The sequence below is a fragment of the Chamaea fasciata genome, unplaced genomic scaffold, assembly GCF_029207755.1.
Source record: "Chamaea fasciata isolate MVZ Bird 193981 ecotype frontalis unplaced genomic scaffold, bChaFas1.0.hap1 SCAF_11, whole genome shotgun sequence".
Taxonomy (NCBI): Eukaryota; Metazoa; Chordata; class Aves; order Passeriformes; family Sylviidae; genus Chamaea; species Chamaea fasciata.
The window spans coordinates 1,813,832-1,841,671 of record NW_027094096.1 but is presented as its reverse complement, the minus strand read 5'-3'; the positions used below and the strand labels follow the sequence as shown (position 1 = coordinate 1,841,671).

At 38.6% G+C, this 27,840-nt stretch overlaps 1 protein-coding gene across 6 annotated transcripts in view; it reads right to left on the bottom strand.

Moving 5' to 3' along the window:
- Positions 1-497: 497 nt before the first annotated feature.
- The window catches only part of PER2 (period circadian regulator 2), a 45,960-nt gene continuing 18,617 nt past the window's right edge, over positions 498-27,840 (bottom strand). For all 6 annotated transcript variants that reach the window (XM_066193933.1, XM_066193932.1, XM_066193936.1 and 3 more), the window contains 20 exons: positions 25,856-26,010; positions 25,218-25,339; positions 23,488-23,689; positions 21,881-21,932; positions 20,365-20,507; positions 20,085-20,163; positions 15,617-15,723; positions 14,819-14,972; positions 14,530-14,638; positions 14,022-14,153; positions 12,831-12,927; positions 12,140-12,296; positions 11,930-12,057; positions 10,286-10,459; positions 9,776-10,036; positions 8,184-9,031; positions 6,254-6,440; positions 5,551-5,743; positions 3,867-4,017; positions 498-2,939 (listed from right to left, as the gene is read on the bottom strand). In XM_066193933.1, coding sequence (XP_066050030.1) covers positions 2,790-2,939; positions 3,867-4,017; positions 5,551-5,743; positions 6,254-6,440; positions 8,184-9,031; positions 9,776-10,036; positions 10,286-10,459; positions 11,930-12,057; positions 12,140-12,296; positions 12,831-12,927; positions 14,022-14,153; positions 14,530-14,638; positions 14,819-14,972; positions 15,617-15,723; positions 20,085-20,163; positions 20,365-20,507; positions 21,881-21,932; positions 23,488-23,689; positions 25,218-25,339; positions 25,856-26,010 — 3,601 coding nt within the window. In that variant the 3' untranslated portion in view covers positions 498-2,789. The remainder of the gene's footprint in view (positions 2,940-3,866; positions 4,018-5,550; positions 5,744-6,253; positions 6,441-8,183; positions 9,032-9,775; positions 10,037-10,285; positions 10,460-11,929; positions 12,058-12,139; positions 12,297-12,830; positions 12,928-14,021; positions 14,154-14,529; positions 14,639-14,818; positions 14,973-15,616; positions 15,724-20,084; positions 20,164-20,364; positions 20,508-21,880; positions 21,933-23,487; positions 23,690-25,217; positions 25,340-25,855; positions 26,011-27,840) is intronic.

Genomic DNA, 27,840 nt, shown 5'->3' with positions numbered 1-27,840 from the left:
AAGCCCTGAGCTCCAGCACTGCTCCACTCACCAGAGAATTAAACACCAACAGAGAAGCACACCAGCTTGAAAAGTTTTAGCAGTCTTCAAAGACAACACCTCACACCTCGACAGAACACTGAAAATCACTGTACAGAGCAAATCCAAGGGGCACAACTGGAATTCTCTGTCCCTAAGCCACCCTTGTAAAAGCTCAGGGGCTGCAGCTGACACTGAACAAGCAAAAAGGACAACAAAGGTGTCTTGTGGCAGATTTGAACACAGAGCCCAGCTGCGTGTGCTCTTCCAGGAAACTTGCACATGATTTCAGAACAACTCCTCAACACAAAGACTGAATCTTCCATGTGACCATTAAACTCAAGAGGTCAGAAAAGCTGGCAGCAATTTAACTCCAGGACAGGAAGCCAGAGTTTGAAATACCAGTTCACATACCATCAGTAAAGCACATATTCAGAATTCTTACTTGGAGTAGAAGCCTCAAGGAACAAAAAGGCAACTAAAAATATATCTGTTTTATTTACCGTTTTCTAAAAAGCAAAGTCATAAAAATTAGTCACAAGTGGCAAAACCAAAATATATTGCACAGTGTACAGAAAACATTGTTGACATGTTGACAAAGTGTCATCACAAATAAATCATCTTACAACAGTTTGGAAAAATTACAGCTTCAGAATCTTATCTATAAATGGAGGCATGTAGATTTAAAGTTACAGGAAAATATTTTAATACCACCCTGTAAATGCAAACACTTTAAGGATGCAAGATTAAGTCCATAAGTAAGCACATCCACAAAATGCTCTAAATATACTTTTCTCTTCCTTCCACTAAGTTATGGTTACAAGATGGTCATTGAAAAGAAATCATAAAAGAAATGAGGACAAATAAAAAAAGACATTGGGGGGGGGGGGGAACAAAAGCATGCTAAAGCAAAGTTCAAAGTGGTTGAGAATTCTTTGAAAATTATTTGTATAATGATGATGCACTCCTTTTATATAAAGCTTTTATTTTTCCCAAACCCTGGTCCATGTTTGTGTCTCCATGTAAAAATGAAATACATTTCATATGTTGCTATAGCTGCACTGTTCCATTTATGATTAAAACATTTAATACATCGGACGTGAACACCAACACTGGAAAATTTCTCATTCACTTTGTATTTACAAATATTTACGTTTGACCTTGCTCAACTGTTAAAGACAGGCATCAGATCTTGCTGGGTAGTGCTTCACACTACATTTAAGATATTTGTTTTTTTAAATTGTGATTCTGCTTGTTTCACAAGTTGACATGCTTTCCTTCCAGCAGAACCTGTCTCCAGTGCAAATTTTCCAATTGATAACTAATTACCTGAAACAAATTATTTCTTCCGCTAAGCGAATGCCAGTCACTTTTGTGTTTTTGGTGTCAGATCTAACTTCATATCCTCTCTCTGTATACAAAGAGAAATATTTGTATAGAATGAAAATAACCTTAAATTTCCGTGAATAGAAACGTTATCCTAATAAAAAAGGAAATGCTTCCCATGAAAAATATTTTAAGACAAACAGATCAAAGTTAATTGAATTAACTTTCGTCATTTTTCACCCCAAGACTTACAGCTGACATCTAGCAATACAGCAACTAAATGTCCTTTAACTAACTAACACATTAGAAGTTCTCTCGTGTTCTCTTCCCACATCCAACAGACATAAACAGCACAAGAACATAAAGCACACATATTCAAGTCAATACAGTCTCAGAGGCATTAAAATGAAGTCTTCAACAGCAAAGGATTCCAGCCACGCTGAATTGGAGATTATGGAAATCAAATAGAGTGAGTCAACGCTATTCTCAAAATCACTTCTTTTTTATAAGAACTATCTTCAAATGACAAGACACATCTAATCCTCCCTTGTCACATAGAAATTTGATGTTTTTAGCCACATTGGAAAAACTGATGGCCAACCTCCTGACAGAACAAGTCAGAAATAAAGGTTAAAGTTACCCCAAGCTCTAAGAGCCACTGGAGCAGGGCCAGTCGTCCTCTGTGGTCTGAAGTTTTTAAAATCTTTAAGCATAAGGATTTCTTGAGTATAAATTCTCAGAAATTACTCTTCAAGGTAATAAACAGTTCATAGTTTTGCAGTGTCCATTTAAATAAAAGTCTACAAAGCTGTCAGCACTCCCCCATACTTACACATCAACATGAACTTTAACCCCAGACCATCTTACAAAATTAGCTCAACATTCCTCTTAGACTAAAAAAGTTCCTACATTCAAAACTAGAGGAGACAAACAAAGAGGATGGGATCAACTGGTATGAGAAGGGCAAGTGTGAATTGATTTCCTTTGAAGGTTATTTCTTCTACTATGCTGGACCACTTCAAATATTAAGAACAATGCTAAAGAGCCACTAAGCAAAATTGCTCAACAATTTATAATGCTGAACCATCACCAAAAGGAGATTTGAAGAACCGTATGTACGTGAGGAGATTTTCAGCACTTCTTAACCCACTCTACAAAAAACAGTAGGCATCAATGAAAGTTTCTAGAGTTTATAAAGAAATATTTGAGGCATGTAAGTGCAAAATGAGTCTTTTAAAGAAAAGCTATACCATCTTCAACAATGTCCTTACTGGGAAGAGATTGCCACCATTTAAAAAGAGATTCATTCACAAATTACTCTTCTAGAGCAAGAAAAACACATTTTCTTTTATGAACTGGGTTCATCCTGCTGGATAAAAGATTAAAACCTTTATGGATCCTTCACTGTCGTTTTGAAGCAATTTTCAAAACAACAGGCTCAAAGGCTATGTTTGTTCTTCACTGACTTGATTCAGGGAAACCAAGTTGTTTTCTCCACTATCTTCAATCATTTCATTAAGGTCCATTTCATGGATTTCTTCATCATATGATGTATAAAAATTGCTCTGTATATTGTCCTCACAAAAAATACATTCCTAAAAAGAAAAAAGAATTGGAGCACTCATAAGCAAAATGAATTAAAAAACTTTCCAAGCACCAGTCCACCTGCATGCAATCCTTGATTCCAAGAGAATCTTTCCTCCCGTGCTGTAGCTACCAGATACATTTTACTCCACATCTTTTCCACACACCATGATTTTATAAAGTGCAGTGACTCAGTGAAAGACTTGAGAACTCTGCTGGAAGTAGTTGTGCCACAGATCACAAGCTGTGTGCTTGTAGGATCAGGGCTGCAGCAACATCAACACCACTATTAGGATTCCACCGCAATTCCTTCACACTGACTTTTGAAACACTCATGTGCAAACAGAGCCTCTGTGTTTGACAGCTTTTGTGCAAAAACCACAAATGACAGAAAGCTTAGGGAAAAGAAAATACAATCAGGTATTTGTGTGTGAATAAGTAAAATACATAGATAATAAATAAAATTGCATGGATGCTTTGTTTAGTTGGGTTTTTCCTCTTTTTTCCTCTCAACCCGTAAAACTACTTAGAGGAAACGTGATCCTGAGTGAGAAGTCTGATAAAGAAAAGGATCAGTATATTGCCATTCATTTTGTACTCTGAAAACAGTGGGCATCCATTTCTGCACATAAAGCAGAGATTTTTACGCAGTGAAGTTTTTGCTGTGTTGCTGAAGCATTTCAAACAGAGACACGGAAATTCAGAAAGAGGAAGGAAATTTCTTATACTGTATTCATGAGTATTTTAATTTCCTCCATTGGAAAGAAGATTTGTGCTAAATTGAATCAAGCTAGAAACCACAGCATGAAAGTTTGAATTTTTTTCCTATGCATAATTGACCAAGCTTTCATAGCAACAGGAAAGGAAGAGTCTAACATAGGCAGCTAATACTTTAAGCACTATTATACATGCAAAAGTAATTAACTCATTAAACTTACAGAATTAGCAACAGTTTTTGGCAGTCCACCTTGCTGGATCCATGGATGAACTTCAATAAGCTCTCTTTTTTGTTCTTCTGTGAATTTTGGCTGCAGTTTCTGCATTTGCTTTAATTTCTGCTTATCTTCTTTTAAAACTGTTTCCAAATCCCTAAAAGAAAATGAATTTAGAAATTGAGCTTCAGCAGTTTCTGGGCTTCATGCCTATGTGAGGTTACACAATCAAATACTAACATTTTTAAAGACTATTTTTGTTCTAGAACGTTACGCTTAGAAATCTTATATTGGAAGAAAATGAAATGTGATTACTCCAGCTGCTCTCTGCATTTGCAGACATCTCTGCTGGCTCACTGTCTTTTCAAATCCCATCAGTGAGAACAGTTTTCTTAGAGCCATTCAGGCAGCACCGCCAGTGAAACCAGCAAAACAGCAGTTCCCTCTGCTGCTGCTGCAGTTCCAAGCTCCCCTTCAGTGGGTGGACAACCCGAAGCAGACACTCAGTGCACAGGAGACAAAGCAGGAGTGGTAAGATGCGTTTAAGAAGGTCACCAAGAATGAACTAAACTTTAGAAAACAGCTCTATTTCAGCAGCCAAAACTCTCTCTCCCTCCAAATGCCCTACCTCCATCCAGGAACTTACAAAAACCCATCCCGCAGCAACACTTAAGAGCTGTATCCCTCTATAAAAGACAATAGAAAGCAAATTCCAAGAAACCCAAAATAATTTCTATTCCTTACAGGGTACATAAGAACAGGTTGGATTTACACTTCACTTCTTGGGCATCACACTCTGACAATGAGCTTCACTCTTCTTACCAAAATATCCTGTTCTTTGGCAGCTCCGCTGCTTTCATGGGACACTGGAATTCCCACCTATGGCTGTCAACACTTCAGACTACAAAAACTGAGAAATGTCAAAGTATTTTTAAAACTAGGGAAAGAAAGCTAAAGTTCTTACAATATATTCTTTACCTTCCCCATCATACCTGTGCTTCTGTATTTTGAAATCTTTCAAAGGCTTGTCTATGCTGAAACCTCCTATTCTTCTCAAAACACCATTCACTGCTCCCAAGAAATACAAACAAGTAGGTTGAAAAATAAATCCACAGACTTGTCACCCATTCTTTGCCTATATCAGCTCTTCGCTTCTGAGGTAGTGACCTTTTCATTTTTGAAAAAAAGTTTATTTTATTAGAAGCCTTATAACTTTTACCTTCTACTTCCTTGTCCTAATTTATGAAGAATGAACGTAAGAAGCTAACAACTCAGAAAAAAAAATCCACAAGTCCCCAGAGCAGCATTCCACTGGATGTGGCGTCTCAAGAACAGATCTTCGAGGCCAGACCATGCCTAGGTCTAAGCACATTCACCAGGGATTTCTGGGCAAGTAGTTACAAATCACTAACTATGGAACAGCTTCCAAAAAAATACACCACAGTTCATTTCGACTCAGGAAATTGACCTAAAAATACAGCCAAGCCTAATTAAACAATTTTTCTTTCTTGAGAAGTTCTTGTGTAGTATACAAAACATGTAAGAGGAAGCAAGAATTTTTCTTGACACTGAACTAAACATTAAAACCAGTTTATTTCTGCTGAGACAGAGACTCCTATACATCTTTCCTCCTGTACATTCTCCTTCCCCTAAACGCAGAATGTGTGAAGGGCTGTGCCACTGGAATTACCGTGAGGGGATCTGATAAGTCATCATCACTGTGTCATCCGTGTTCGCCATCAGCAGCCAGATGGGATCCTGAAGCACGTATTTGATGAAGTGCTCACTTTCTTCCATTTCCGTCTTCATTTTGGTTTTATGGTGATTCTCTGAGGAATCAATGCTCCCAAAGTATTTGCTGGTGTGACTAGTTTCACTGCTACCTGTAAACAGAGATTAAACATTTCATTATAAATTGTCCAGTACATGGATTATCTGAATGTTTTTGAGTGTAGAGAAGATTAAAGAGAATTGAATGTATAAATACAACCACTACTCTACTTCTTTTTAAACAGAGGGAATTTCTACCCTTGAGTAACTGCATTAATCTTTTAAAAGCTCAAATTCTTAGGTAAAATCTCCATTAAATTTCAACAGAATAATTAGCTGACTTTAATTTAAAAGTTTTAAATGAACATAAAGAAGTATGGTCTTTTTATTATTCCTTTATGCCCGCATAATATCTTAATGCCTGTTTCACACACACTTAGAAAAGGTTCTATTCTGTAAATCAAGCACAATAGAAAAACGTTTGTGTAATGCGATCAGAAAGAAATCAAGAATAAAACTATGCAACAAAGAGTAAAGACAAAGTTTTTCACTTGCTGTTCATGGTGTTTGCAACACCTCAAACCCTTTGGCAATGCCAGGAGGGCTCTGGCTCCCTGAGTTACCTGTTCTGCTCCCTGACATGCCACAGCCATTGGACCCAGAGCCCAGGGACTCAGCAGCTCCAGACACACCACTCCCTGAAGAGGCTGAGCCAGTGCCTGAACATGCATCCTCCTGCAATAAAATGTCAAGCAGGACACTGGACATGGAGAGTTCATCGCTGTTTTGAGCGTCCATTGGAGATTCAGCCTAGTGAGAAGGAGAAAAAATAAACTTAAAAAAGTCTAACACCAAAAATCAAAGCTATTTATTATTAAATGTAACAGCTTTGTTACTTTAAATTAATAAATTCTCAGAAATTATGCTTCAAGGTAATCAACAGTTCATAGTTTTGCAGTGTCCATTTAAACAAAAGCCTACAAAACTGTCAGCACTCCTCTACACTTACACATCCACACAAACTTTAACCCCAGACCATCTTACAAATTTTGCTCAACATCCCTCTTAGACTAAAAAAGTTCCTACATTCAAAACTAGAGAAGACAAACAAGAGGATGGGATCAACTGGTAAGAGAAGGGCATAAGAGACAGGCTTTATCTATGAATACATTTATCACTAAATGTAATAGCTGTATTACTAATCATGCAAACAACCAGTAATAAATCCATTTCACTCCAAATTCAAATGTTCACACAATTATTCAAAGACAGTCACCTATAACATATGCCAAGGAATAATGAAGTGGACTGACAGGCAGGCAGGGGGTCCTTCAGTAAGACCAACTGAGTTTCCCTTCAAAAAATTAATAATCTAGTTTCATAAGAAAGTAAGAAACGTGTTTCCTGTTCACTTTTGACAGCACCTACTGTCTTGGACAAGTCAGATTTCACCCAAGCCACTCATAACACACTAGCAATTGCTCCTACTATAATCTACCTCAAAGGATTTGCATCAACATCCCTCACTGTTCCATCTCCTTGAGATGAGAAGGAAGAGTAGCATGGAGAGTAGTAAGAAAATGGTCCCAGGTGCTTCCCAGGGTAGATTACTTATTTGTATATTTTTAAGGGAAGGAGCATTAACTACACTAATTTTTAACCTAATCAAAACTTGACTGCAAATCAGTTTAAAGACTAAATATTAGAAACTAAGGTTCACAGAACTTAGCAAAACATGTAGTAATGGAAAGAATTGACTTTACCCTGAACATATTCCTGAATAATGGAAGGAGGCAGCCAAAAAAGATATAGGACGCAGCTCCATCCCATCACCATTTATAACAATACTCCATGGTGCCTTTAGAAAGCACAAATAATACTTTACATATTTCTGCCATGGGAACCTTTACAGACATATTACCCCATCTCAAGCTATTTTTTAGAATGATTTATCAGATTGAAATGAGCCAGGAAATAAAGAAACCCCCTGAAGTTATCAAATAGCTCAGCATAGTTTTAGTGCAACAAAGAGAACAAAAAGTTATGGTCTACAAGAAATGATGAATTCTTCATTTATTGAGGTTGCCTGTTTGTAAACACAGAAGTGATTTTAATTTAAATCCACTTCTTTCAGACCACTTTCCGATTGTTTTTCCCATGCACACAAATTCACTAGAACAAAAGTTTTGGCTAAAAATAAAGTGCCCACATTATTTTACAGTTTATTTCAGTGATTTTCAATGGGCTTATCCATATTCTTATTTTCTTCAATGAAATGGAACACAACCCTTTCAGGATGTATTTCCAAGCTTCCCAGGGCAACTTTAGAAGAATGATGAGGTAGATTTAATATTTAAAGGTTGGGACTATTCCTTATGTTTGGACTTCACGTTTTATTCAGTTTGCTGAAGTTTGAATTTACCAACTACACTTCTGAGTCTAGCTCCTGGCATTATATAACTTCTGTCTACTGTTGACAGACAGGTCCTGGAAGTGAAAGCACTGTGAATGATGCAGCAGAGCCAGGAGAAGGGGGATGTGATCCAGACTTACAGGTAAGGATTCCTTCCCGCTGCCGTTATCCGATGTCCTGATCTTGCCTATGGCTCCTTCCTCACCCAAAGCTCCGTGCAAACCCGCAGGAGCTCCACTCTCTGCAGCTTTTGTGGTTTCTTCCAGCTGTAGAAGATTCAGAGGAGAGCTGCACCTCGACTGGAACAGAGGTGGTGAAGCCTGGTCCTGAGGACCCAGCGACTGTGGAGTGCAGGAACGGGAGGGGTCGTTGTGTGGCTCTGCCACAGGAGCCTTTTCAGTCTCTGCTGGGGGGTTGTACTGGAATGGCTGTGCCGGGAAAAATGCCTGCTGTGGGAAGGGGCTGGGCGTGGCAAAGGGGGGCTGCGGTGGGAACACTGTCTGTGAGGAGAAGGCAGGATGGGCAGGGAAGTTGGGCTGGCTGGGGTAGAGCGGTTGAGGTAAGTTATTGTTCATCTCTGGGTACACGTAGTTGGGGAGCACAAGAGCCACCACGGGGGTCATGAAGGGTGCAGAGAACTGGGATGGCTGCATGGGGCAAGTGTTTCCAGAGTCTGGCAAGTGATTAAAACCGGAGAGCGAAGTTTCAGGAGCCGGCGGCACCGTCCCTGCTGCTGGAAAAACAGGAAGGGAATATGCAGGCATGACAGTGGGGAAGGACACCGCTGAGTAGCTGGCTTGGGAAGTCTCTGATGGTGACCAGGCTGTGGCATTTAAACCTTGGAGGGGGAACCTGTGGGGGAATTTAGCTCCAGAAGTTGTGCTGTCTGAAGATTCCTGTGGTTTAATGCGCTTTGATTTTCTGTTCTTTCCACTTTTCTTCCAAGGCTGATCCATTCCAGAAGTGGCGTTTCTTTGTCCGCGACCACCTGCAAAAGGAAAAGTTGCAAGAAAGGTTATAAAAATACAGCTATACAGGCCCTGTATAACTATTTAAATTTAAAAAATAAAGATAAAAATCTGAAAAAAAAATGCTTAGCAGTGTCCGACTTCTCTTCCAAGTAAAGGCAAGAAAGAACAAAGACAGATTGTATCAAACACTTCTGAAAATGCCCTCCCAGAGCTCCTAGGCCTAATAAACAAAACAATCTCACTATTACTGCTAGCCTCTGCCATTTCCATCCTGCTGATCACATTATTATCTTAAAGGCAACCAGACAATTATCAGATTGTCTCACCAATTACACAACAGTGGAATGGGGAAAACTGGAAAACAAAGGAGCTGAAAACAAAACAAAACCAAAAATCTGAACAAAAGACAGATGGCAAGACAGAAGGAAAAGAAAAGCAAGGGAATACAAGCACAGATACAGTAAAGCAAACATCCTAAAGCAGAATTTTTTGTCCCTTGAAAGCAGGTGCATGACAGTAATAGTATAGACAACAGACAAAAATCAAAACATTGGTTACTAAAATGTGCATTATGACACTAAAAGCAATATTCCACTTCAAATCTTCTAGCAAGATTTGTCAGAAAATTTTGCTGTGGGTTTTGAAAACAGCATGCAACTGTTCACACTGGCCCCACAAAATAATTAAAAACTGAAATGCCCTCCCAACAGGATTTACTTTCTACATATACACAAGTTTTATTGTGAAAACTAGTGCCATACCACGTTCAGCAGGCCGTCCTTTTGGTTTGTCTTGTAAGTAGTAATTGCACTGTGATTGAAAAATATTAAATCTCTTGATTTCTTTGAACTTATTCAAGAAGCTCTGCTCCTCTTTTTGTGTATGCACTGCAAGGACCTCCTTTGTAAGTCCCAGTTTTTTAAACGGCTCCTTCTCTTGATTTATGTGTGCAGAGCTGGATGGAGGGGCAAGAAGTTGCCCATCTATGATTTCTGCTCCACTTGGACCATCTTCTATCATTTCTACAGGAACAGAAGGCAAAATACCCAAGATGAAGCAAAGAAAGCCCTGTACACGCATTTTAAAGGTATTACAATAATTTTGCTGCAAGTTTAAGATTACACATTCCATCCCTATTTATTCCATTTCCAAAGACCATCTTGGCTGTAAGAAAATGTAAGTCACGAGCAGACATCAGCTATTCACACGTCTGAAATTTGAACTTGCTAGCACTTGCCATCTTGAAGAAAAAATATTAGCAAAAGTCCTACCTAATTCAGGTTGAGTTTTTTTGTCTCCAACATGAACAATGGTGCTACTGTAGCTGCACTGACTGGTGAGAGACACAACACTTTCAGGCTTGCCAGGTAAAGCCAAAGACGTCAAGTGAGCACCAACCACTGGGGGACCACTTGATTTACCAGATGCCTTCAACACAGCAGGATCTGTTAAAAGAAATAAAGCTGCAGCTCACTGAACATGAACAAGAGCAAATTCAAGTTACAAGCTGCTAGGGCTGCAGAACAGTAAAGGCCAAACTGTGCTTGACAAGACAAAATCAATTTTTTACTCTATACATTCCAGGAATAGAGTGAGTGTGGAGCTACAAATGCAATCCTCTAAGCCCCATATACAGCCAAACCAAACCTTTTCAGTGAAGACTATTTTCCTCTTTTTCTGCTCTTCACTCTTCTTTCATGGTACAATTTTGGAAGATATCTTCTGGCCTCTATCAGCCCAAGAATAAGTTGCCCCCAGCTCCCACAGTGTTGTACACTGATTTTTTTCCATCAGCTGGTTACACTAAGAGCTTTGTTTTGAGCATCCAGCTATTTAAAATTCTCTGCCCTGAAAACTACACACAGTAATCCAGCAGAGGTCAGAGCAGTGCCTCACAAAACAGCAATAAAACATTCCTCCTCTCATAGGAATACTTCCATAACACATATTTAAGATCTAAAATTTCCCTTTTTCCTGACTGGTGACTATATCTGTCTCAGACATCAGTGCAACAAAGAGCTGGTGACCCACATCTCCTGCCAACCAGGACCACAGAGACTTCAAATTACAGCATTTCAATCCCTTCTGCAGGGCTCTTTGCTCCTGGTCTACTGATGCCTTCTAATTTGACTCTAAAAGCTGCATTAGAACTGCTTTTAGAAGCTCATCAAATAGCCAAGACCATTCCCACAACCAATTTTTGAGAAACTCCACTGGACACTTTCCCTTCAGCCTCATATAATGACAAGGTAGAATGAGCAAATCTCTCATTTGCATACAGTTCTTTACCAATCTCAAAGTCCTTGTACTAACCAGTTATATTCTTCATTTAGCTCCCCATCCAGACAAGGGACTGTCAAATGCTACCTCTAAGGCCTAAAACATTAACTGAATTGTTTCTGTCTGCAGCACTTTTTAGACAGCTTGCATCAGCAATCCCCAGCTTTTTGTTTTCATGGATGAATATTGGATTCTAACATCTTACAAAACACAGAACAATCCAATGCTGCATTTTACCTTCTCTTGTTCCTTTTTTTAAAGTAGAAAGGTAATATACATATTTTTGTTGCAATTAATTAGCTGCTAGCTTCTTCAGCTGATTGTTCTTACAAGTCCTAACCGTCAAATAAACTCCCTACATTTGATAATGATTCAAGTCCTGAACCTCAAAATCCTACTGTATTTTGCACAGTACAATCTAGTTTATTTGATCTACAGTCCAGATATGCAATCAACTGCTCAGTATTTTAATGGTAAGGAAGATATTAATGATAACAGTTAAATCACCAACATCAAACACTGAGAAAGCAGCTATGAGGTCATGCCCAAGATACACTTGTCATTATTCTGCAAAGAAGTAGCATCCAACTGCCTGCCAGCAAAACTCAGCCATGAAAAAGCTGTGATATAGTTACCTCCCAAGGGCTGGATGGAATCATCAGCTGCTTTTTGTTCATGAACTCCAGGACTCAGCGATGCAACACTTGTTGAAGGTTCACATTTTCTTTTTGTTGTACCAGGCACATTACAGCTCTCCAAGTACCTAAAATACAATGATTTAGCAATATTAGACATGCTAGTGCTGCGTCCAGAGGTCAAGAGTATTTTACTCCCTGGTTGCTCACCTGATGACACTGTCCAAACAGCTGATCTGCTGATAGGAATACACAGGTTGTTCTTTCCAAGCCAGCTCTTCAGTAGGCACATTTTTTGGAGCTGCTGTTCCAGCGGTATCCTTCCCCCCTACACCTTTCACCTGACCAGCAGCAGTATTCTGCTTTTCTGTGAAAAGAGATACTGCTATTATGCAACTAAGACAGTAAATCCTTACAAACTCCCCTAAAAGCAACAGTAGTTAAGGTTTTTCATTTCTACATATTTAGCAGGTCACAAATTAACCACCATAATGCACTAATAAATGAATATTGTGTAAATATTTTCCTGTCCCCATGGGTTCTTGGAGTTATAAAGTTTAATTAGATTGCGTATGGATTCAACGGGAATAGACACTATGGCTACAAGAGAATATATATCATTAGGGTTGAAACACACTCATGGTGAGGACAACTCCAGTGCCCACTTAAATTATTTCAAGAGAACAGCTTTAGGCCGTGCCCTAACTGTGTTACAGCACTATTGATTCAATCCAGCCAAAGACAATATTTTCCTGGGCACAGTAGAGAGACACAAGACAATATAATTTCAATTGATAAAACGCTGTCTTTATGCATCGATTGGAACTCAGCTAGGAAAATGTCCTGCTGCCATATTATCCAAGGCATCAGCACAAGAGACTAGCAACTTCTAATGTCTTACCTGCAAAAGACTCTTTCTTATAGTCCAGTTTTGCTTTACTGTCAGTGAAAATACGCTGCCCTTTATTCTTGACCTTACGGGCATATTGACAAACCTCCTGAAAGCAGTTTGGGAGAACAGTTATTTCAAAATTTTGACATAAAACATGTATTACAAAATTTTGACATTAAATATTATGTGTAGTGATTCTTCAGTAGACTAACTCTAACTTCAGTTAATCTCTATCTTGCAATTAGTTTGATTACAGGAGAAATATGTATATTTACAGTTTTATTGCGCAGCGGCAAAAATTTGGAAATGGAAAGAGAAGAAATTGCGAGTATGTTTCTTGTAAACAATTACTCTGTATTTTGTTTACTCTGTTTGAATAACTTGGATAGGAAAATAGAAAATATACATTATAAAGATGACTTCAGAAAAAAACCAAACCTATCACTTGATAAAAAAACTAGAAGTCTAACCAAGCACTGACAGGATGTTACAGAATTGGACTGTAACAGCCTTCACTGTCCATGGAAATAGTGAAGGAATGCCAGGCATCTATTTCCCTGTTAAGTAAGGAATCCTGCTTATTCTACCAGTGTTTAAGAAACGAAAGCCAGGAAAGTGACCACCTTGGCAAGAGTCTGCAAAATCTGATCACAGAAGCACAAATCAGATTTGGGAGAATTAGCCTACAAGCAATACAACCTACCGAGGAAAATTTTTGCCTTTCAGAATTAAACACCTAGTAAAGTTCTAAGCACAAACTAGAAAATTGTTGTATTCCATTCAATTTATTTCATTCTATATAAATGCTGTAATTTTGCCACAATAAATTACTGACTTTCCCCTCCCAAAAGAAACTGCTTTCACATATGTAGCTGCTTTTCCAAGAAACACAGCATATACCATGTAACAGACATTAGGTTAGGTAAACACACTGTACAGGTTTAAATTCTTTATAACACTGACTTTCATGTCTATCACTGCGCTTCAGTACCCTGAGGTTTCATCTACACACCAGAAATGTTTATTCCCTCAGACTTTTTCCCTCAGGTTTTTCTGTATTAGGCAAAAAGAGAAAGATAGCATTTTCTTTATACTTTCTCCTATTTCTAATTTGAAAATGTTATTCTGAAAGTTAAAAATCCCCACTTTAACTAGTTTGTTTTGTGCCACATACTTGAATCAGAAAAATTCAAAACCTACTGGTTTATCCTTTTGAGCGTCCTCATTATTATTTCCTGTGCTGTCACTGGAGGATGCCACACTCATCAAGTGCTCATGTGAACCATTGCTACCCAGACTTCCATAGCCACTGGATCCACTGTTATGTACAGGCTGTTAAAACAACATTGAAAAAAAAATAAAAATATATGTAATGCATACACAGAATCCCCTCTAAGGACACCAGTAATACCATGTCAGGAAAAGAGATTTTATTTTACGCTGGTTTTTTTGTTGCTTGGTGGTTTTTGTTTTGGTTTGGTTTTGTTTTTGTTTGTCTGGAGGACTCCATAACAACATGACATTCTTAAGATATCAACTGGAGCTTTAACATACTTCAGTAAAGTCGTCTGATAATCATGAGTGCAAGAAATTCCCAGGATTGTGGCCAAAAATTCCAGTACAGAAGAAGAAGCTAAAGAAAACGTCACACCGTGACAAACAGCCTCAGCAGGAAATGAACAGGGTAAGAGCAAAGCACTTGCTGTACCTGCAGTAAGAGCCGATAGATCTGCTCAGTGATCTCCTGAACACTGGGGTGAAGGATTCTGTCCTCTGTGTAGTTGGGAGCAGCAAAGACATCTTCATTTAAGGGACCCCTGCACAAACCAAACATACACCAGCTCACTGCAAACGCAAGTGCTTCAACCACAGAGAGACCACAGTTTCAATTTACCACCTATGCATCCAACACAGAATCTAATGTTTATTCTGTTTCCTCATCTTAAGGATCTCCATGTAAATCTGAGGGAAGGGAAAACAAAAATGTATTGACTTACGTCCTAACTTTGTGTCTTCCAATAATAAAGGAAACTTTTCGACTCCAAGGGTTGATGAAACTGGACCAGCTGGTGTCCATGGTGATATAATCTCCATTCCTAGTGCAGAACCTGATTGGTGAATAGTCAAAAGGCTGCCCTCCATACTGAAGAACTGCAATAAAGGATTCAAAGAGAAATTTCAGATTAATATTTGCACAATTCTACGTAACGATTCAGGATTTTACAACGAGCTGTACATTCATGGAGGGAATGGACATTCAATGTACTTCTTCATGGAGGAAGATACCACTTGAGGGAATGAATGCTGGGTACATTGATACATTTAGAAATATTGAGCTACCAGAATACGCAAATCTTCGTAATTTACTGGACTATGGTCAAGAAAATCACCTTTAGAATACACCAAGCTAAAGAAGGCTGAAGAAGCAGCTTTACAAACTTTGCCAGAATGGCTCTTATTTTCTTCTCTATGAATTAAGAAAGACTATCATGTAAGATTTGACAACTTCTATCAGACCATTCTCAAGAAAATTTTCTTTACGTATGAATATTTATTAACAGTCAATTTGTTTACAAAAGATATGTATGCTTCATAGAAAGTACAAAACTGACTGATTTCTCATTTTCATGGATTTACATTAAGAATCAAGTTGTGCAGTAAAAGATTCAGTTCTGTGGAAAAAAAATCAAAGTCACAATCGCTTTTCTCTTACTACTTGTTGAAGTCTTTGTAGTCTTTATTATTAAGTTCTAGAAAAAAAATTTGTATTTCTGTCACAGTAAGAGGTTACATACTTTTTTTGTGAATTGCTAGCATTAAGGGTCTGTCATTTGGGTGAAGATGCACCAAGACTGGTGTTCCTATTAAATCCTGAGGTAGGTATCCCAACAGAGGTACTGCTCTGGAAAAAGAAAGACAAAGAAAACATAATAAAAATCAAGTAGAATAAATGTATATTTCATGTTTAAAATGTTTTCATTTTAAGCTTTCTTTGCTGCTTTTCCTGTGAAGAGAATTATTAATTTTAAGTTTACATTTGGTGAAAAAGCAGTGCCAAGTTAACAACAGTCATACACTCAGGGCAAGGGGGACTTGGTTTGTTTGTGGGGTGGTGGTTAGACCAAATCAAGGAGTCTGCTACAGCACTTCTGTCTTTTTCTGCCTAACTTTAGAGGATAAATACTTACCCTAATTTTAAAAGAGCATTAATAAGGTTTAATCTTATAAAACTCTCATGAAGGTAAATAGTACTGCAATCCCTTGGCTGGGAGCCATGGCTAAGGATCACAGGATTACCACCGCTGAACTAGCACCAGGGGAGCTGACCAGCACTCAAGACAACTTTCTCACAGGCAGGTGAAGAGTTCAACTCAGAGAGCTGCATGGGAGCAAGCTTATTAACTAGAGAATTACAAGCAATGGTACTGAATTCCTGCACGTTATCCATGCCCACTTCTAGTGATGTGAAAAACTAATGTATGTGACAAAATAATTTTTGTTGATCACTTCAAGCATTTGCATTAAGGATAAAGAGAGAAAGTTCACAAGTATCACTCTGCACCTTACCCTGAAGGTTAACCACTGAAAATGTGTTTTGGAAAAAAAAACGTACTAAGTCAACACTGCTCAGTGATGTTTCAGCTGCCAGATGCCAACAAGTCATCTTGTCAGCTCAAAATGCTGTACATCTTGCACCAGCCCCACTCACTGCCAACGGCCCAGGGGCAGGGAGATAACTGAGTATCTGAACAGCTTTAATTAAGAATGCAGCCCCAGTGCACCAGACAGGGGATCTGTACCGAGTAGGAACTCAAAAGTATTATGCAGCAAATGCCTTCAACACTGCACTTCCAACAACCCACTGGAATTAGATCAGTTCCCCAAAACATCAAATATACCCTTCCAGCAAAGAGGCTGAGAGGGGAAAGAGGACAGCAACTAATGCCTTATTATCAAAGCAATTAGTTTAATAATGAGTCTTAAAAGCTTGTAGATGAACTAAAGCAACAGAGCAGAAACTGGCATGGAACTCATACCAAATCAGATCACTTTGACACATTGACATTTAGAAGTGCTGCCAAGTTCAAAGCACAAGAGAAAAGTTGTGCTGCTAGAGGACTTTAAAATCTCAGTCAAACAGCTTCAGCCAGGACTTCATCAAATAAAGGTTTTGTTAAAAAGGTTAAACCATAAAACCATAAAAAGGTTTTGTTCAGCACTGTTCTGGTTCTTTGCCACCTGCTTTATGGAAGTCAGGGATCTAGAATGTAAGACTGAGCTGGCCTTGCCTGCTCTGATGAAAAGGAAACTAAAAGATGATCCAGGAGCTTCCCACACTGTTGGAAAGATGAGCTACAAAAACGGAGTTTTGATGGTGCCAGACAATAAAACTACGGGCAGTGATCCCAGACTGGAGTCTGGAAAGCTGATGCTGGATGTTAGGAAGAGGTTTTTAACAGAGCAGTGCAACACAGGAGGTTTCCCATACGGATTGTGCCGTCTCAGTCTGAAGGTTTTCAAGCATTACTGAGACAAGGCCACAGCTGACCTTAGCCAGGACTGGGTAAGGTTTCATTACCAGCAAAAGGATGGAACCAAGACCTCCAGCAGTCCCTTCCAACCAGCCCTTCTGTGCTCATAGAACACTGTATTTGAGAATGATGTCTTGGCATCATTATGCTTCCTCATAATGAGTAACTCATAAAAATTCAGAGGTTAAGTTAATAAATTAATTTTATGAACGCAAACACACGTGTGGCATAAGAATGGCTGATGAGGAGATGCTGCCAAGTTTAGTTTGTGTTAGACAGAATGACATTTAAAGTGTCAAAAACATGAATAAGAAGTCTCTTTATATTATTATCGTAAGTTACATACAAAACTGCTTTAAATTAATTCAGAAAGATCAATCCACTGTGAACTACTTATACCCATTATATGCACGAAGTATCAAATATTATGACAAATACATATAGGAACGATGCATTTAATTTCAAGAAAATATTTATTTTTACTTAACATACTCTGTGCAGAGATCCACCTGCAGAGTTCAGACAAATAGGCATTTTTTCAACCCATGAACACATACTGATTCCAGAAATTATTTTATGCAAGTCAAGCAACAGTTTCAGGGTTATATTATGAACAATGCTCAGTCAACAGCAGGTACTCAGTTGCACATTTTGAAATATCAAGACTGCTTTCTTTAACAGTCTCTTGCTTTGTGTATTCCACCAAACCCTGGAGGGCTTAAGAGTAATAAACTGCATATGCATGTCTTGGTAAACATTTATCAGGCTGCTAATGCTCTCAGGAGCTAAATCATTAAAAGCAAAATCAACTACACAATCAAAAGAACAGAAATAAATGAGGCAAAGTCCTAATTTCAGAGCAAGATGCAATCAATCCTCACTGGAAGCGTAAGAAAATGGTATTTGAGAACAAGTGCTAACATCAGGCTAACAGGAAGGAAGCTTCCATAGGATCCACAGGGAAGGATTTACTGGACTTGCTCCACTCAGTAATTTTGCCATTTCTGTTAGATGACTACTGGAGATCACTGAGCTGTGGATACACAGAGGAACAGAAGCTTTGCACTGTGCCCTCAGCCTCTTTGTAAAGATAAACACACTCTGCAACTGGCTTGAAGCGTGTGTGAAAATGAAGGAGAGAGAAAAATTCATGAGGAAGACAGAACTACAATGGGTTAAGTAGTTCTTTTATCAACTTGAGCTGTTTAGAGGAACTGTATAAATCACAGCATGGAAAAACAGTTTGTCAGCATTACAGTATCCTACAGGAACTCAGCCACAAAGTCTGCCTCTCTACAGACAAAACTGTCCCAGAAGTCAGAGTTCTTTTTACCTTGACTCCATCTTAGTCAAACATCTCAATAACCTTTCCTCAATCCCTCTCTCTTCTGCTGCATTTAAGCATTTTGCCAAGAATGAAATACTTTTCCAGAAAAAAGATTTCCACCCAAAAAATACCACAGAATCTCAGAATTATCCATCATACTCCTACTCTGTCTGAAGACATCCCCCCATCTCAACCTACAAAGAAAATTTTAGCATTCTTAGAATGCTTGAAAACAGGAGAATCTCAGCAGTGAGATGTTACCATTGTAGCTAACTCAGGTTTTGCTAAGGAGGAGAAAAAAAATCAAAATGAAGTGCCATCTACAGCCCAGATTTCAGAAAACATCATAAAGAAAATTATCAGGGAAAGTGGAAAAGGAAGGGGAAGGGTAGTGTTTTCGACTCAGGAATAACTGAATTCTTTTATCAAGTCCTGTCCCCAGGACTCAGGGTTGGGTCCTGCTGTGTTTCATGTCTTTATCCATGATCTGGACAAGAGGATGGAGAGCACCCTCCAGCAGTTTGCAGACAACAGCAAAATGGGTGAGAGGGTTGATTCTCCCAGGGAGTAAGTGACAGGACAAGAGGAAATGGCCTCAAGTTACCCCAGGGCAGGTTTTCACTGGCTATTAGGAAACATTTCTTCATGGAAAGAGTTGTCAAGGAACAGGCTGCTGCCCACGGAAGGGGTGCAGACACCATCCCCAGAGGTTTCAAAATTTCAAAATTCACAGATGAGGCTTTTAGGGACAGGGCTTAGTGGTGGACTTGATGATCTTAGAGGTCTTTTGCAACCTAAATGATTCTACAAAAGCTTGGTTTAGACCTCAGTTCCTGTGTCTTTGTATGTATATTAAGATCACAGGTGGCATTTTGGTTTCTAATTTAGAATGTAAATACTTACTCTAACCAGCTTTTATCACTGTCAAAGCAATGTGAAGTCTTCAGCCAGTGTAATTTGAACCATTTTTATGTACCCTTTTTTTCAAAAAGGCCTAATGTTGTATTAAAAAGCTGTACCTCTAGTTGTACCTGGGCCAGCAAGAGAGCAACAGCAGCATGTTTGCTGAATCAAACTTAAGAAACAAAAAAATCCACATCTAAATGTCTCATACAGGCAAAAAACTGGTAGCACAGGAATTCTTTTGAACGTGGGCTCATTGACTGAATTTATGTCCAGAATTTCCCAAGACAGAAGGAAAGTGGAAGAACAAGTTGTTAGCAGGCACTTAAATACCAATGTAGTGTGTTCTCATGCTTAGTGAAAATGGGGAGATATACTTCTCTTAGGTTAAACACTCCTCAGTAATTGAATAATTTTCTAACCCCTTATAGACACCTTAAATCCTGTAAAGACATTGGATAGCTGCTCATCTGTAAATTGAAAAATAATTTTTTAAGTTACCTTTCATCTACATCCTGGAACAAACAGGTCGGGGTGTGTGTAGTTGTAAAAATCCTTTTGTCAGGAGGAATTCTCGGTGCTGAGAGAAAAACAAAAGCATATTAGCAACTGGGGCATTTGCATATATAATACTTAAAGCTGCCAGTCCAAAATTCTGGCCAAGAGCATATGGGAAAGCAGCAAGGACAGAGAATAGAAACAGTTCTCTTTCACTTTAATAGAGCTTGAACAGTTCTTACTTTTAGGAAAGCAAACTAGCCTTTGTGCACTCAAAGATTACCTTCATAACCAGAATGGACTTTTTCTGCAAGCAATACACAGCAAAGCTGGTCTTCTGCTATTTCTGGATCTTGCACTTTGATAAGGTAAGGAGTCATCCGGAATGGGTGATAGCAAATCTCATTTTCACGCTCCTTTCCCGCACTAATAATTAAAGAGAGTTAATTATTTCAACAGATTCATCTTACGCTAAATAAAATTTTAATTTATCCATTGTATTTCCCTCATGACACAAGACCCGCATGCTAGCTACTAAAATAGCACCCAAGATCTCAGCTTGATTTTTTTTTTGGTGGAAGAGAATCTAATTGTGATGGTATCCTTTGCATACCAACTTCCACAAAGATTGTGCTGTTCTCTCTACTGCCTGAAACAAATATCCACAACCGCATTACAGGGAAGTCTGACAGAAAAACCCAGCTCACACAATAGATTGAGTTACTTTGTTGTCCTTCAGAGGGAAGGATTTACAGGGGTTTTTTATGAAAACTGCTCTATCCCCTCAGTTAACGCAAAGATCATCTTTTAATCAATATTTATTCCAGTTTAGAAGGAGTGAAGACTCAATATTTAATATCAGGTGTTTGCTTAACCAGAATGCAAACATAGTAATGAAAACAACAACCATTTACACAGTGACCAAAGAAGAATCAGTTGTAATAACTTTATAACAGTGGAGCTTAATAAAAGTAAAGCTTTAGAAACCAGAGATAGCTGGACAAAAAATCTCCAGTAACACCAGCAGCACTTCTACAGTACATCCAATGCAACACTCTGAGGCACTACATTACCTCCAATTCATTTCAAGTTTATTCATACCTCAATAATAAGTATTTATTTACTCCAGAAGTAATTAAATAATTGGATCCACTATTTTTGTTTCAGAAATGCTGCCGAGAGGCAGTAAGCATCAAGAAATCAAACTGCACAAGAAAGAACATGAGCTAAGTTGTCAGCTTTAAAAAAAACAAAAACCAAAAAACACAAAACAAAAAAACCACAAAAAAAACACACCAAAACCAAAAACCACAAAAACCCCAAAAAAACCTAAAACCTGAAGAGGAGGGATTTGGGGCAGGAAAAGAAGGAAGAAAAGCAGCCCAAAGAATTGTGGCCTCTATTAACTGCAAAAGAGACAAGTTCCCCTCAAGTATCTTCCTAGGGGATACCTGAGACAAATTTGAGACATTGGTTTTCTAGAATGAAGAAGACTCTGAAGCAGGTGCTGAACAGTTGTGTTTACATGAACCAAAGGCTTTGCAGAGCAGGAGATGCTGTACCATCTTCCTTTATGGCACAAAGGTCAGTATTCACAGGGATTAACTTCCAAGATGGAACTTCCCGAAATCAGTTCAATTTTCTCTGTAGCTGCTACAGTTAATCAACTAAAGGATGTGCATATGTTTTGCTTTACAATCACATTATAAAAAAGCATGAAATGTACATACCATATGGTTCTTATAAAAGTCAAATGCTTATGTAATGCTTGGTTTCATAACACAACACTATTGTCTTACCTGATGCGACAGAAAAAAGATTTCTCTTCCATGCAATCCTGGGTGGAAGACTCTAGAAATATGAAGCACATTTCATAACAAGTTACAAATTACTAGAAGATGATGAAATTTAGTACAAGAATTTTTCCTTACATAATAAATGTTGAATTTTTTTTAAGTTTATGTTCCCTGAAGTTTCCATATGCATTGGTTGAACAATGTACATCATAAGCAACTAAATCGGAACATTATTCACATTCTGAGGCTGGCCTGTGAATCGCAGCTCCTTCTTTATAAAGTCTTTTTCCTAAACATATGTAAACAGCTGTCCAGTTTGAGCTGCTTACTCTTATCAACTCTTCCACAGTACTTCATACCAGTGACCAAAAATGTTTGATTACCTAAGACCCCAAAATTTGACCCTTTTCCTAGAAAGACAGAAGGACAGCTTGAACACCAAATACACTTCCTAGCACCCCTCCTTCTCCTTTTCCTGAAGACTACTTCTCATGTTTTAAGCTTAATTCCCTCCTTTTCCAGAGCAGCCACACACAGATTTCCAAGGGAAGCTCTGGCATTTCAAAGGCCTCCAGTGCACAATATTTTGGATATTATATTGTTTGGCAGCTGATACATGACAGAGTGTGCACAATTCAACTTACTGAATTTTTTTAAATTTGAAGCTATACACAAACATAATAAAGCTCCAGGAAATGTTTCAAGAAAGCAAAACCAAAAAACTCCTGCAGAACTGAGTAATCAGGATTATATATCATTTACCACTGACCCTGTTTTGAGCCAGAGGTTGCACTAGAGACCTCACAAGGTTCCTTTAGGACCTGCTTTATGTAGGCGTTGCTTAGCACGTGTTTACTGCTAATTGCTTTCTCAGACTAAAGATGGTTCACACCCAGGCTTTACTTCACAGATTTAATATGCAATGGATTGGAATTTCAAACATTTAAAACAGACCTTGAATTCCAAGTGTCTAGTTGAAACAGTTCGCAGATATTTCTCAGTTACTAACAGCTGTAGGTATATGAGTTAAACAATCCTACCACAAACAGATAACAAGTGCCCTGAGACATCCTTCACCATTAATTATGCACAATATAATTTTTCTAAAGCTAGAAGAGAGCTGTGATTACACAGGGTGAGTGCACAGTGATGACAGCTGAAATACCTTTATCTACACCATAATCAAGGTGTCCAGTTTTCAAATGATAACCATTTTAAAAGGCAGGAGACAGAGTATTGTCCCCTTTATATATAAGGAAGAGCAAATGTGAAGAAAATTTGTTTTCATTTGATTGCTAGTACAAGTGGAAAGTAAATTCACCATTCAGCATGAATCCCTATTTTGTTTTCGTTCATCATCTGGCTGAAAGGGGAATGAGAACTGATAAATAATGACGTTGACAAGACTTTTAACCAACAGACGAGTCTTACTGATTTTTAGAATAGATTTGTACACCTAGTGTTTTTCAGAGGTGTTCTAATAATGCCCCTGTGATACATCCTCAAAAAGGGATGAGGAAGGATGGGAGGACATTCAAAACCAGTGCAAGTATTTGCATTTGTGTGACTGAAAGAAGGTCAGAGAAATATCTGCTGTAGAGGCCACTCACCAGCTCTATTGCAAATGTTCCATGATGGTAATCTGTATGGGGTGGTGGAAGTATAGAACACACTGACATCCTGAGGCGCCAGGAACTCCACAAATTTGGCGTTTTTAAAATAACCCCTCTTGCAGCGGAGAATAGAAGCAGCTTGATCAGAGATGTACAAAATTTTCCCAGTTATCAGAGAAACAGCTACAGCAAACATATCCTAAAAACAAAAGTCTCAAATTATTTAGACAGTTTGAAACATTCCTCAGTGCAACATTTATTTCTAAGAAAAACATTTAAGATATAAAAACATCAGTAAGCTCAAAATGAGAATTAAGGAAATTTAGTTTTTTTAGAGATGTTGTTCAGCACTATGAATCTGCACATCAAGTAGACACAGACAGAATATTTTCCAATTATGTAGTAAGAATAATACACTACTATTTACTGGGTTATAAGCCCTAAGTGCCATTGCCTACATTTCTATGATGCAGAATGAATTTACAAATTAAGAATTAATGACCTTCCAGCTATATAACTTCACATTTCTCCTGTGCTCGTTACAGACACGATTTACACTTGTGAAATTCTGGTGGTTTTGAAAGGCTGTTTATGTTAGTTGGTCTATCCACAAAAAGTGAAAAAAGGGCTCTAAACCACTTGGTAAAAAACAATGACTACACAGGTGGGAAGAAGTCCCACACACTTGTATTGTTTCTCTTCCTGCGTCACAACCTTAGTGCTCCGTTCACAAACACTGCACAGGAACTGAAGAGCTGTCAGCAGAACACTGCTTTCACAAACAGATATTCACATTAACGGAACAATGTTGATGGTATTTGGCTGAACTTCTCAGCTGTAGTCTACATTTCCTATGTATTTCACCTTATGGGCAGCCTTTACTATTCACAGATTCAACAAAACCCACCTACACGAAGCTATGGAACAACCCCCACCACGCTCTTGTTTTAGAGAATTCAGACTTCACATATTCAAACAGAGGTTGCAGTTCAAAAAAACAGCAGAAGGAAGTCCAATACACTTAGATGCCATTATTTTTTGAAGACTCCATAACTTATTCCTAAAATGCTAGTAATATAGAAATAAATATAATTTAAAAAAATCATTCAGGTTATCATTTTACTGCTAGAACTACAGTGATGGTCCTAGCTGTTCTTATCTCTATGAGCACACAGCATCACCGGACCCCACAGAAAGCATGTAGCAGTTGACCAACAAAGACCAGACAATTCCCACAGAAAAGGACACAGTGATTCCAATACTTCTGTCACTGTTCAGTCATACTAACACAAAGAACTGGTGAAACATCAAATACCCTCTAGTTATAAGAATAAGCTGAAGCGTTTCACCATGTGCTTCGACTAAAATTTGGAAAAAGTTAACCCTCCAACTTTTGCAAGTGCACTGAAATGAAAACTAATGATGTCTCTCAGTGCTTTGTATCACGTGGACATGGAGATGTGTCACACCACCATCTCCAGGCACAAGGTACAATTCAGAGGATCAGGGAGTTCAAGCCTACTTATTTCCCACCGAACCAACAGAAACAAGTTTGCAAAGTCTGAAACGGCTCAGAGTTTCTCCACATGCCCTGGAAGGCAAAAGGCAGTCTTCTTCAGCTTTCTGGCCTAGCTACCAACCCTTCCCTTGGAAGAAGGAGGCATGCCTGAGAATTTCAGTTCCAGGAATTGTTTTCAATACACTCAGACTCAAGGCACCGTACTCACCGCATTTTTCATGATGTATTCTGAGGTTATAGTCTCCACTTCTTCCACTGTGTAAGATGATACATTGAGACCAGCAGGTTGGGATTCATTAATCATCAACAACTGGTAATATTCCTCATTGGCTACACGAGAACAACAAACAGTTTATAATCAGGATTACCAATAAACACCCAGGCCAGAAGCAGTAAATGGCAAAAATATTTTTTGGCATAAATGCAGAAGTTGGGAAGTTGGCAGTTGGGAAATCTAGGCACTATTCCAAATACATCATTCTCCCTGGTAAAGCTTCCTCATCAGTAACTCAAACAAATGTACACATCTTAATCTACCCATATATGAATGGTCACGTATTTTAGTCTGACAGTTCAAACAGTACGAAATTGTAAATTGTTTTCAAATCAATTTTCTAGCTCAACCAAACAGCAGTAAAATATCACGTCTCTAGAGAGCTGCTTCAACTCCCAACGGAAAAAAACTTAACAAAGCCAACAAATAGGAAGAACATGAAAATATCTGGTTAGAAAGGTTTTCAGCCATAATACAGTTCTCTGTGTAGAGCTGTGTTTATTTAAACTCCTATTTTGAAAGTTTTACTTTAGTCAGGTTGGCATTATCTAGGCAGTATTACACTTCATTACCTTTAACTTGTTTAATGCTCTTAAGGGCATATTTCAATGTTGTTAGGACACTGGATTTGCCTTTGACTCTCTTCTCAGAAGGAAGGTGAGCTTTCAGCTCCTGCAGTGTTTTCAGCAATTCCTTTTGTGTTTTGGCTTTAGTGGACTGCTCACTACTGTAAGATGAAAAACAAAAAACACAACATCACCTGAATGCTTGAAGTGACACATCATCCTCAGAGAAGCCCAAACATACTCTGGCACTTGTCATCCACATCAATTTGTACCACTAGACACACTAACTTTGCCAGTACTCAGTATCGGCTTCCAGAACTTACGGAAATTCTTATGTGACCGTTTAAAATGAAAGATTTACCACCATCTGGAGTGTGACTGTAAAATATACTCTGTATTTGGAACAGTACATATGCCCAAGCACCACAGAATTTCTTCTTTCTCCTTGCCACAGCCCCCCTCCTCCCTTTTTAGCGGTATTTTTCTTAGTTTCTTTCAAAAATCAAAACTCAGAAGTGTTCATGGACTTTAAAGGAGAGAAGCAGGAGGTCCATTCAAGTCTCCACCTCCTGTTCAAGCGGGGTCTCTTAAGAAAGGTCCCTGAAAAGGGAATGGCAGTGGGAGAGCATCAAGTGAACAAAACAAATGGAGAAGTCCTTTGAATAATGTATGCCAGCTAAGCATGGCAATACATTAAATTAGGGAAACTCTGACTAAATTTGTAAGGAAAAGAGTCAGAGGAGGCTGGAGACAGAAGCTGCATTCACAAGTCTCAGGTGCATGCTCAGAAGAGCTGTCTCGTTGGAGAAGGACAAACTATAGAGATTATCAGCACCAATATCAGAAAGTTATCACCTTCCTTTACAGTTCCTGATATCCCTCTGCATTATTGAGAGGTGCTGACACAATCACAAAGAAAGAGGAAAGGAGATGAGGGAAGTGAGGGAGAGGGTAGATGGATGGCAGATGGGTAGGAAGGAGTTAAAATTATACATCAACTTGTCTTTCACATTGGAGATTCTAAAAGCTGATCATTCACAATGATCAAGAGGATTACAGAGCTGTTCTTAAATGTTTCTAAAAAAATTTTCCCTTCCAAAGGAAGGTCTTCCCTTACCACCTGATTGTCATGGCTGATAATATGGACAAAGTTACCCCGGGCACTGCTGTAGAAACAGTCCTGGCAACTGCACAGCCTGACTGAAGCAGTGAGGAAAGTGGCTTCAGCTGCCAAGTAATTTTCAAGAGGATTTGTGAACATTTTTCTGGGAAGTTTTAAGAGCTTGAAAAGGTAGATAAATCATCTGACAAGTGCTGGGAGTATTTTACCAAAAATGCTTGCAAAGTGACAAAGCTGTACCAGAGAATACACATTGTTCTTGCTTCTGTTACAATGCACTGTGAGAAACGCAGCATTCATTTACTCACTGGTCATTTTGTACCAAGAAATAATGGCAAGGGATCAAACAAAAGACTATAGGACTCTCTTGGGAAACATTATGTTCATGCTGTGTATTAAAATCATGTGTACAACGTGGCTTGACAGTTTGGACTGCTGCAATCAAACAGGGCTTTGTTAACAGAGGTTCATAGAAGAACCCTTCATGCCAGCAGTACAGAAAGAGAGAGAAGAAAGATTACGAAATAACTGAGCATACTGCTGGTTTGTACTCTCAGAGAACAGGCTGCTTCGTGAGAGTGGTCAGACTATTCTGCAAGAAAAAAAAAACCCTTTCCAAATTATCCTACAGCAGCAGCAAATACAGAAGGTGGATATTCTTGGAAAATAAGTTGCACAACTCCAAAATGTGTTTTCCATAGAGCAGGAGCATCAGGCAGAGCATGCAGCCACAGGGAACGTGTGACTTGCAGAGGACAGATTAAGCAAGTTCTATAAAGATATGAGCTTTTCACTTTGCTTTTTGTGGACGGCAAACTGGTAAGGTACCTACAGATATTAAACCAGACTTGTTGGTTGGCACTGATACTGA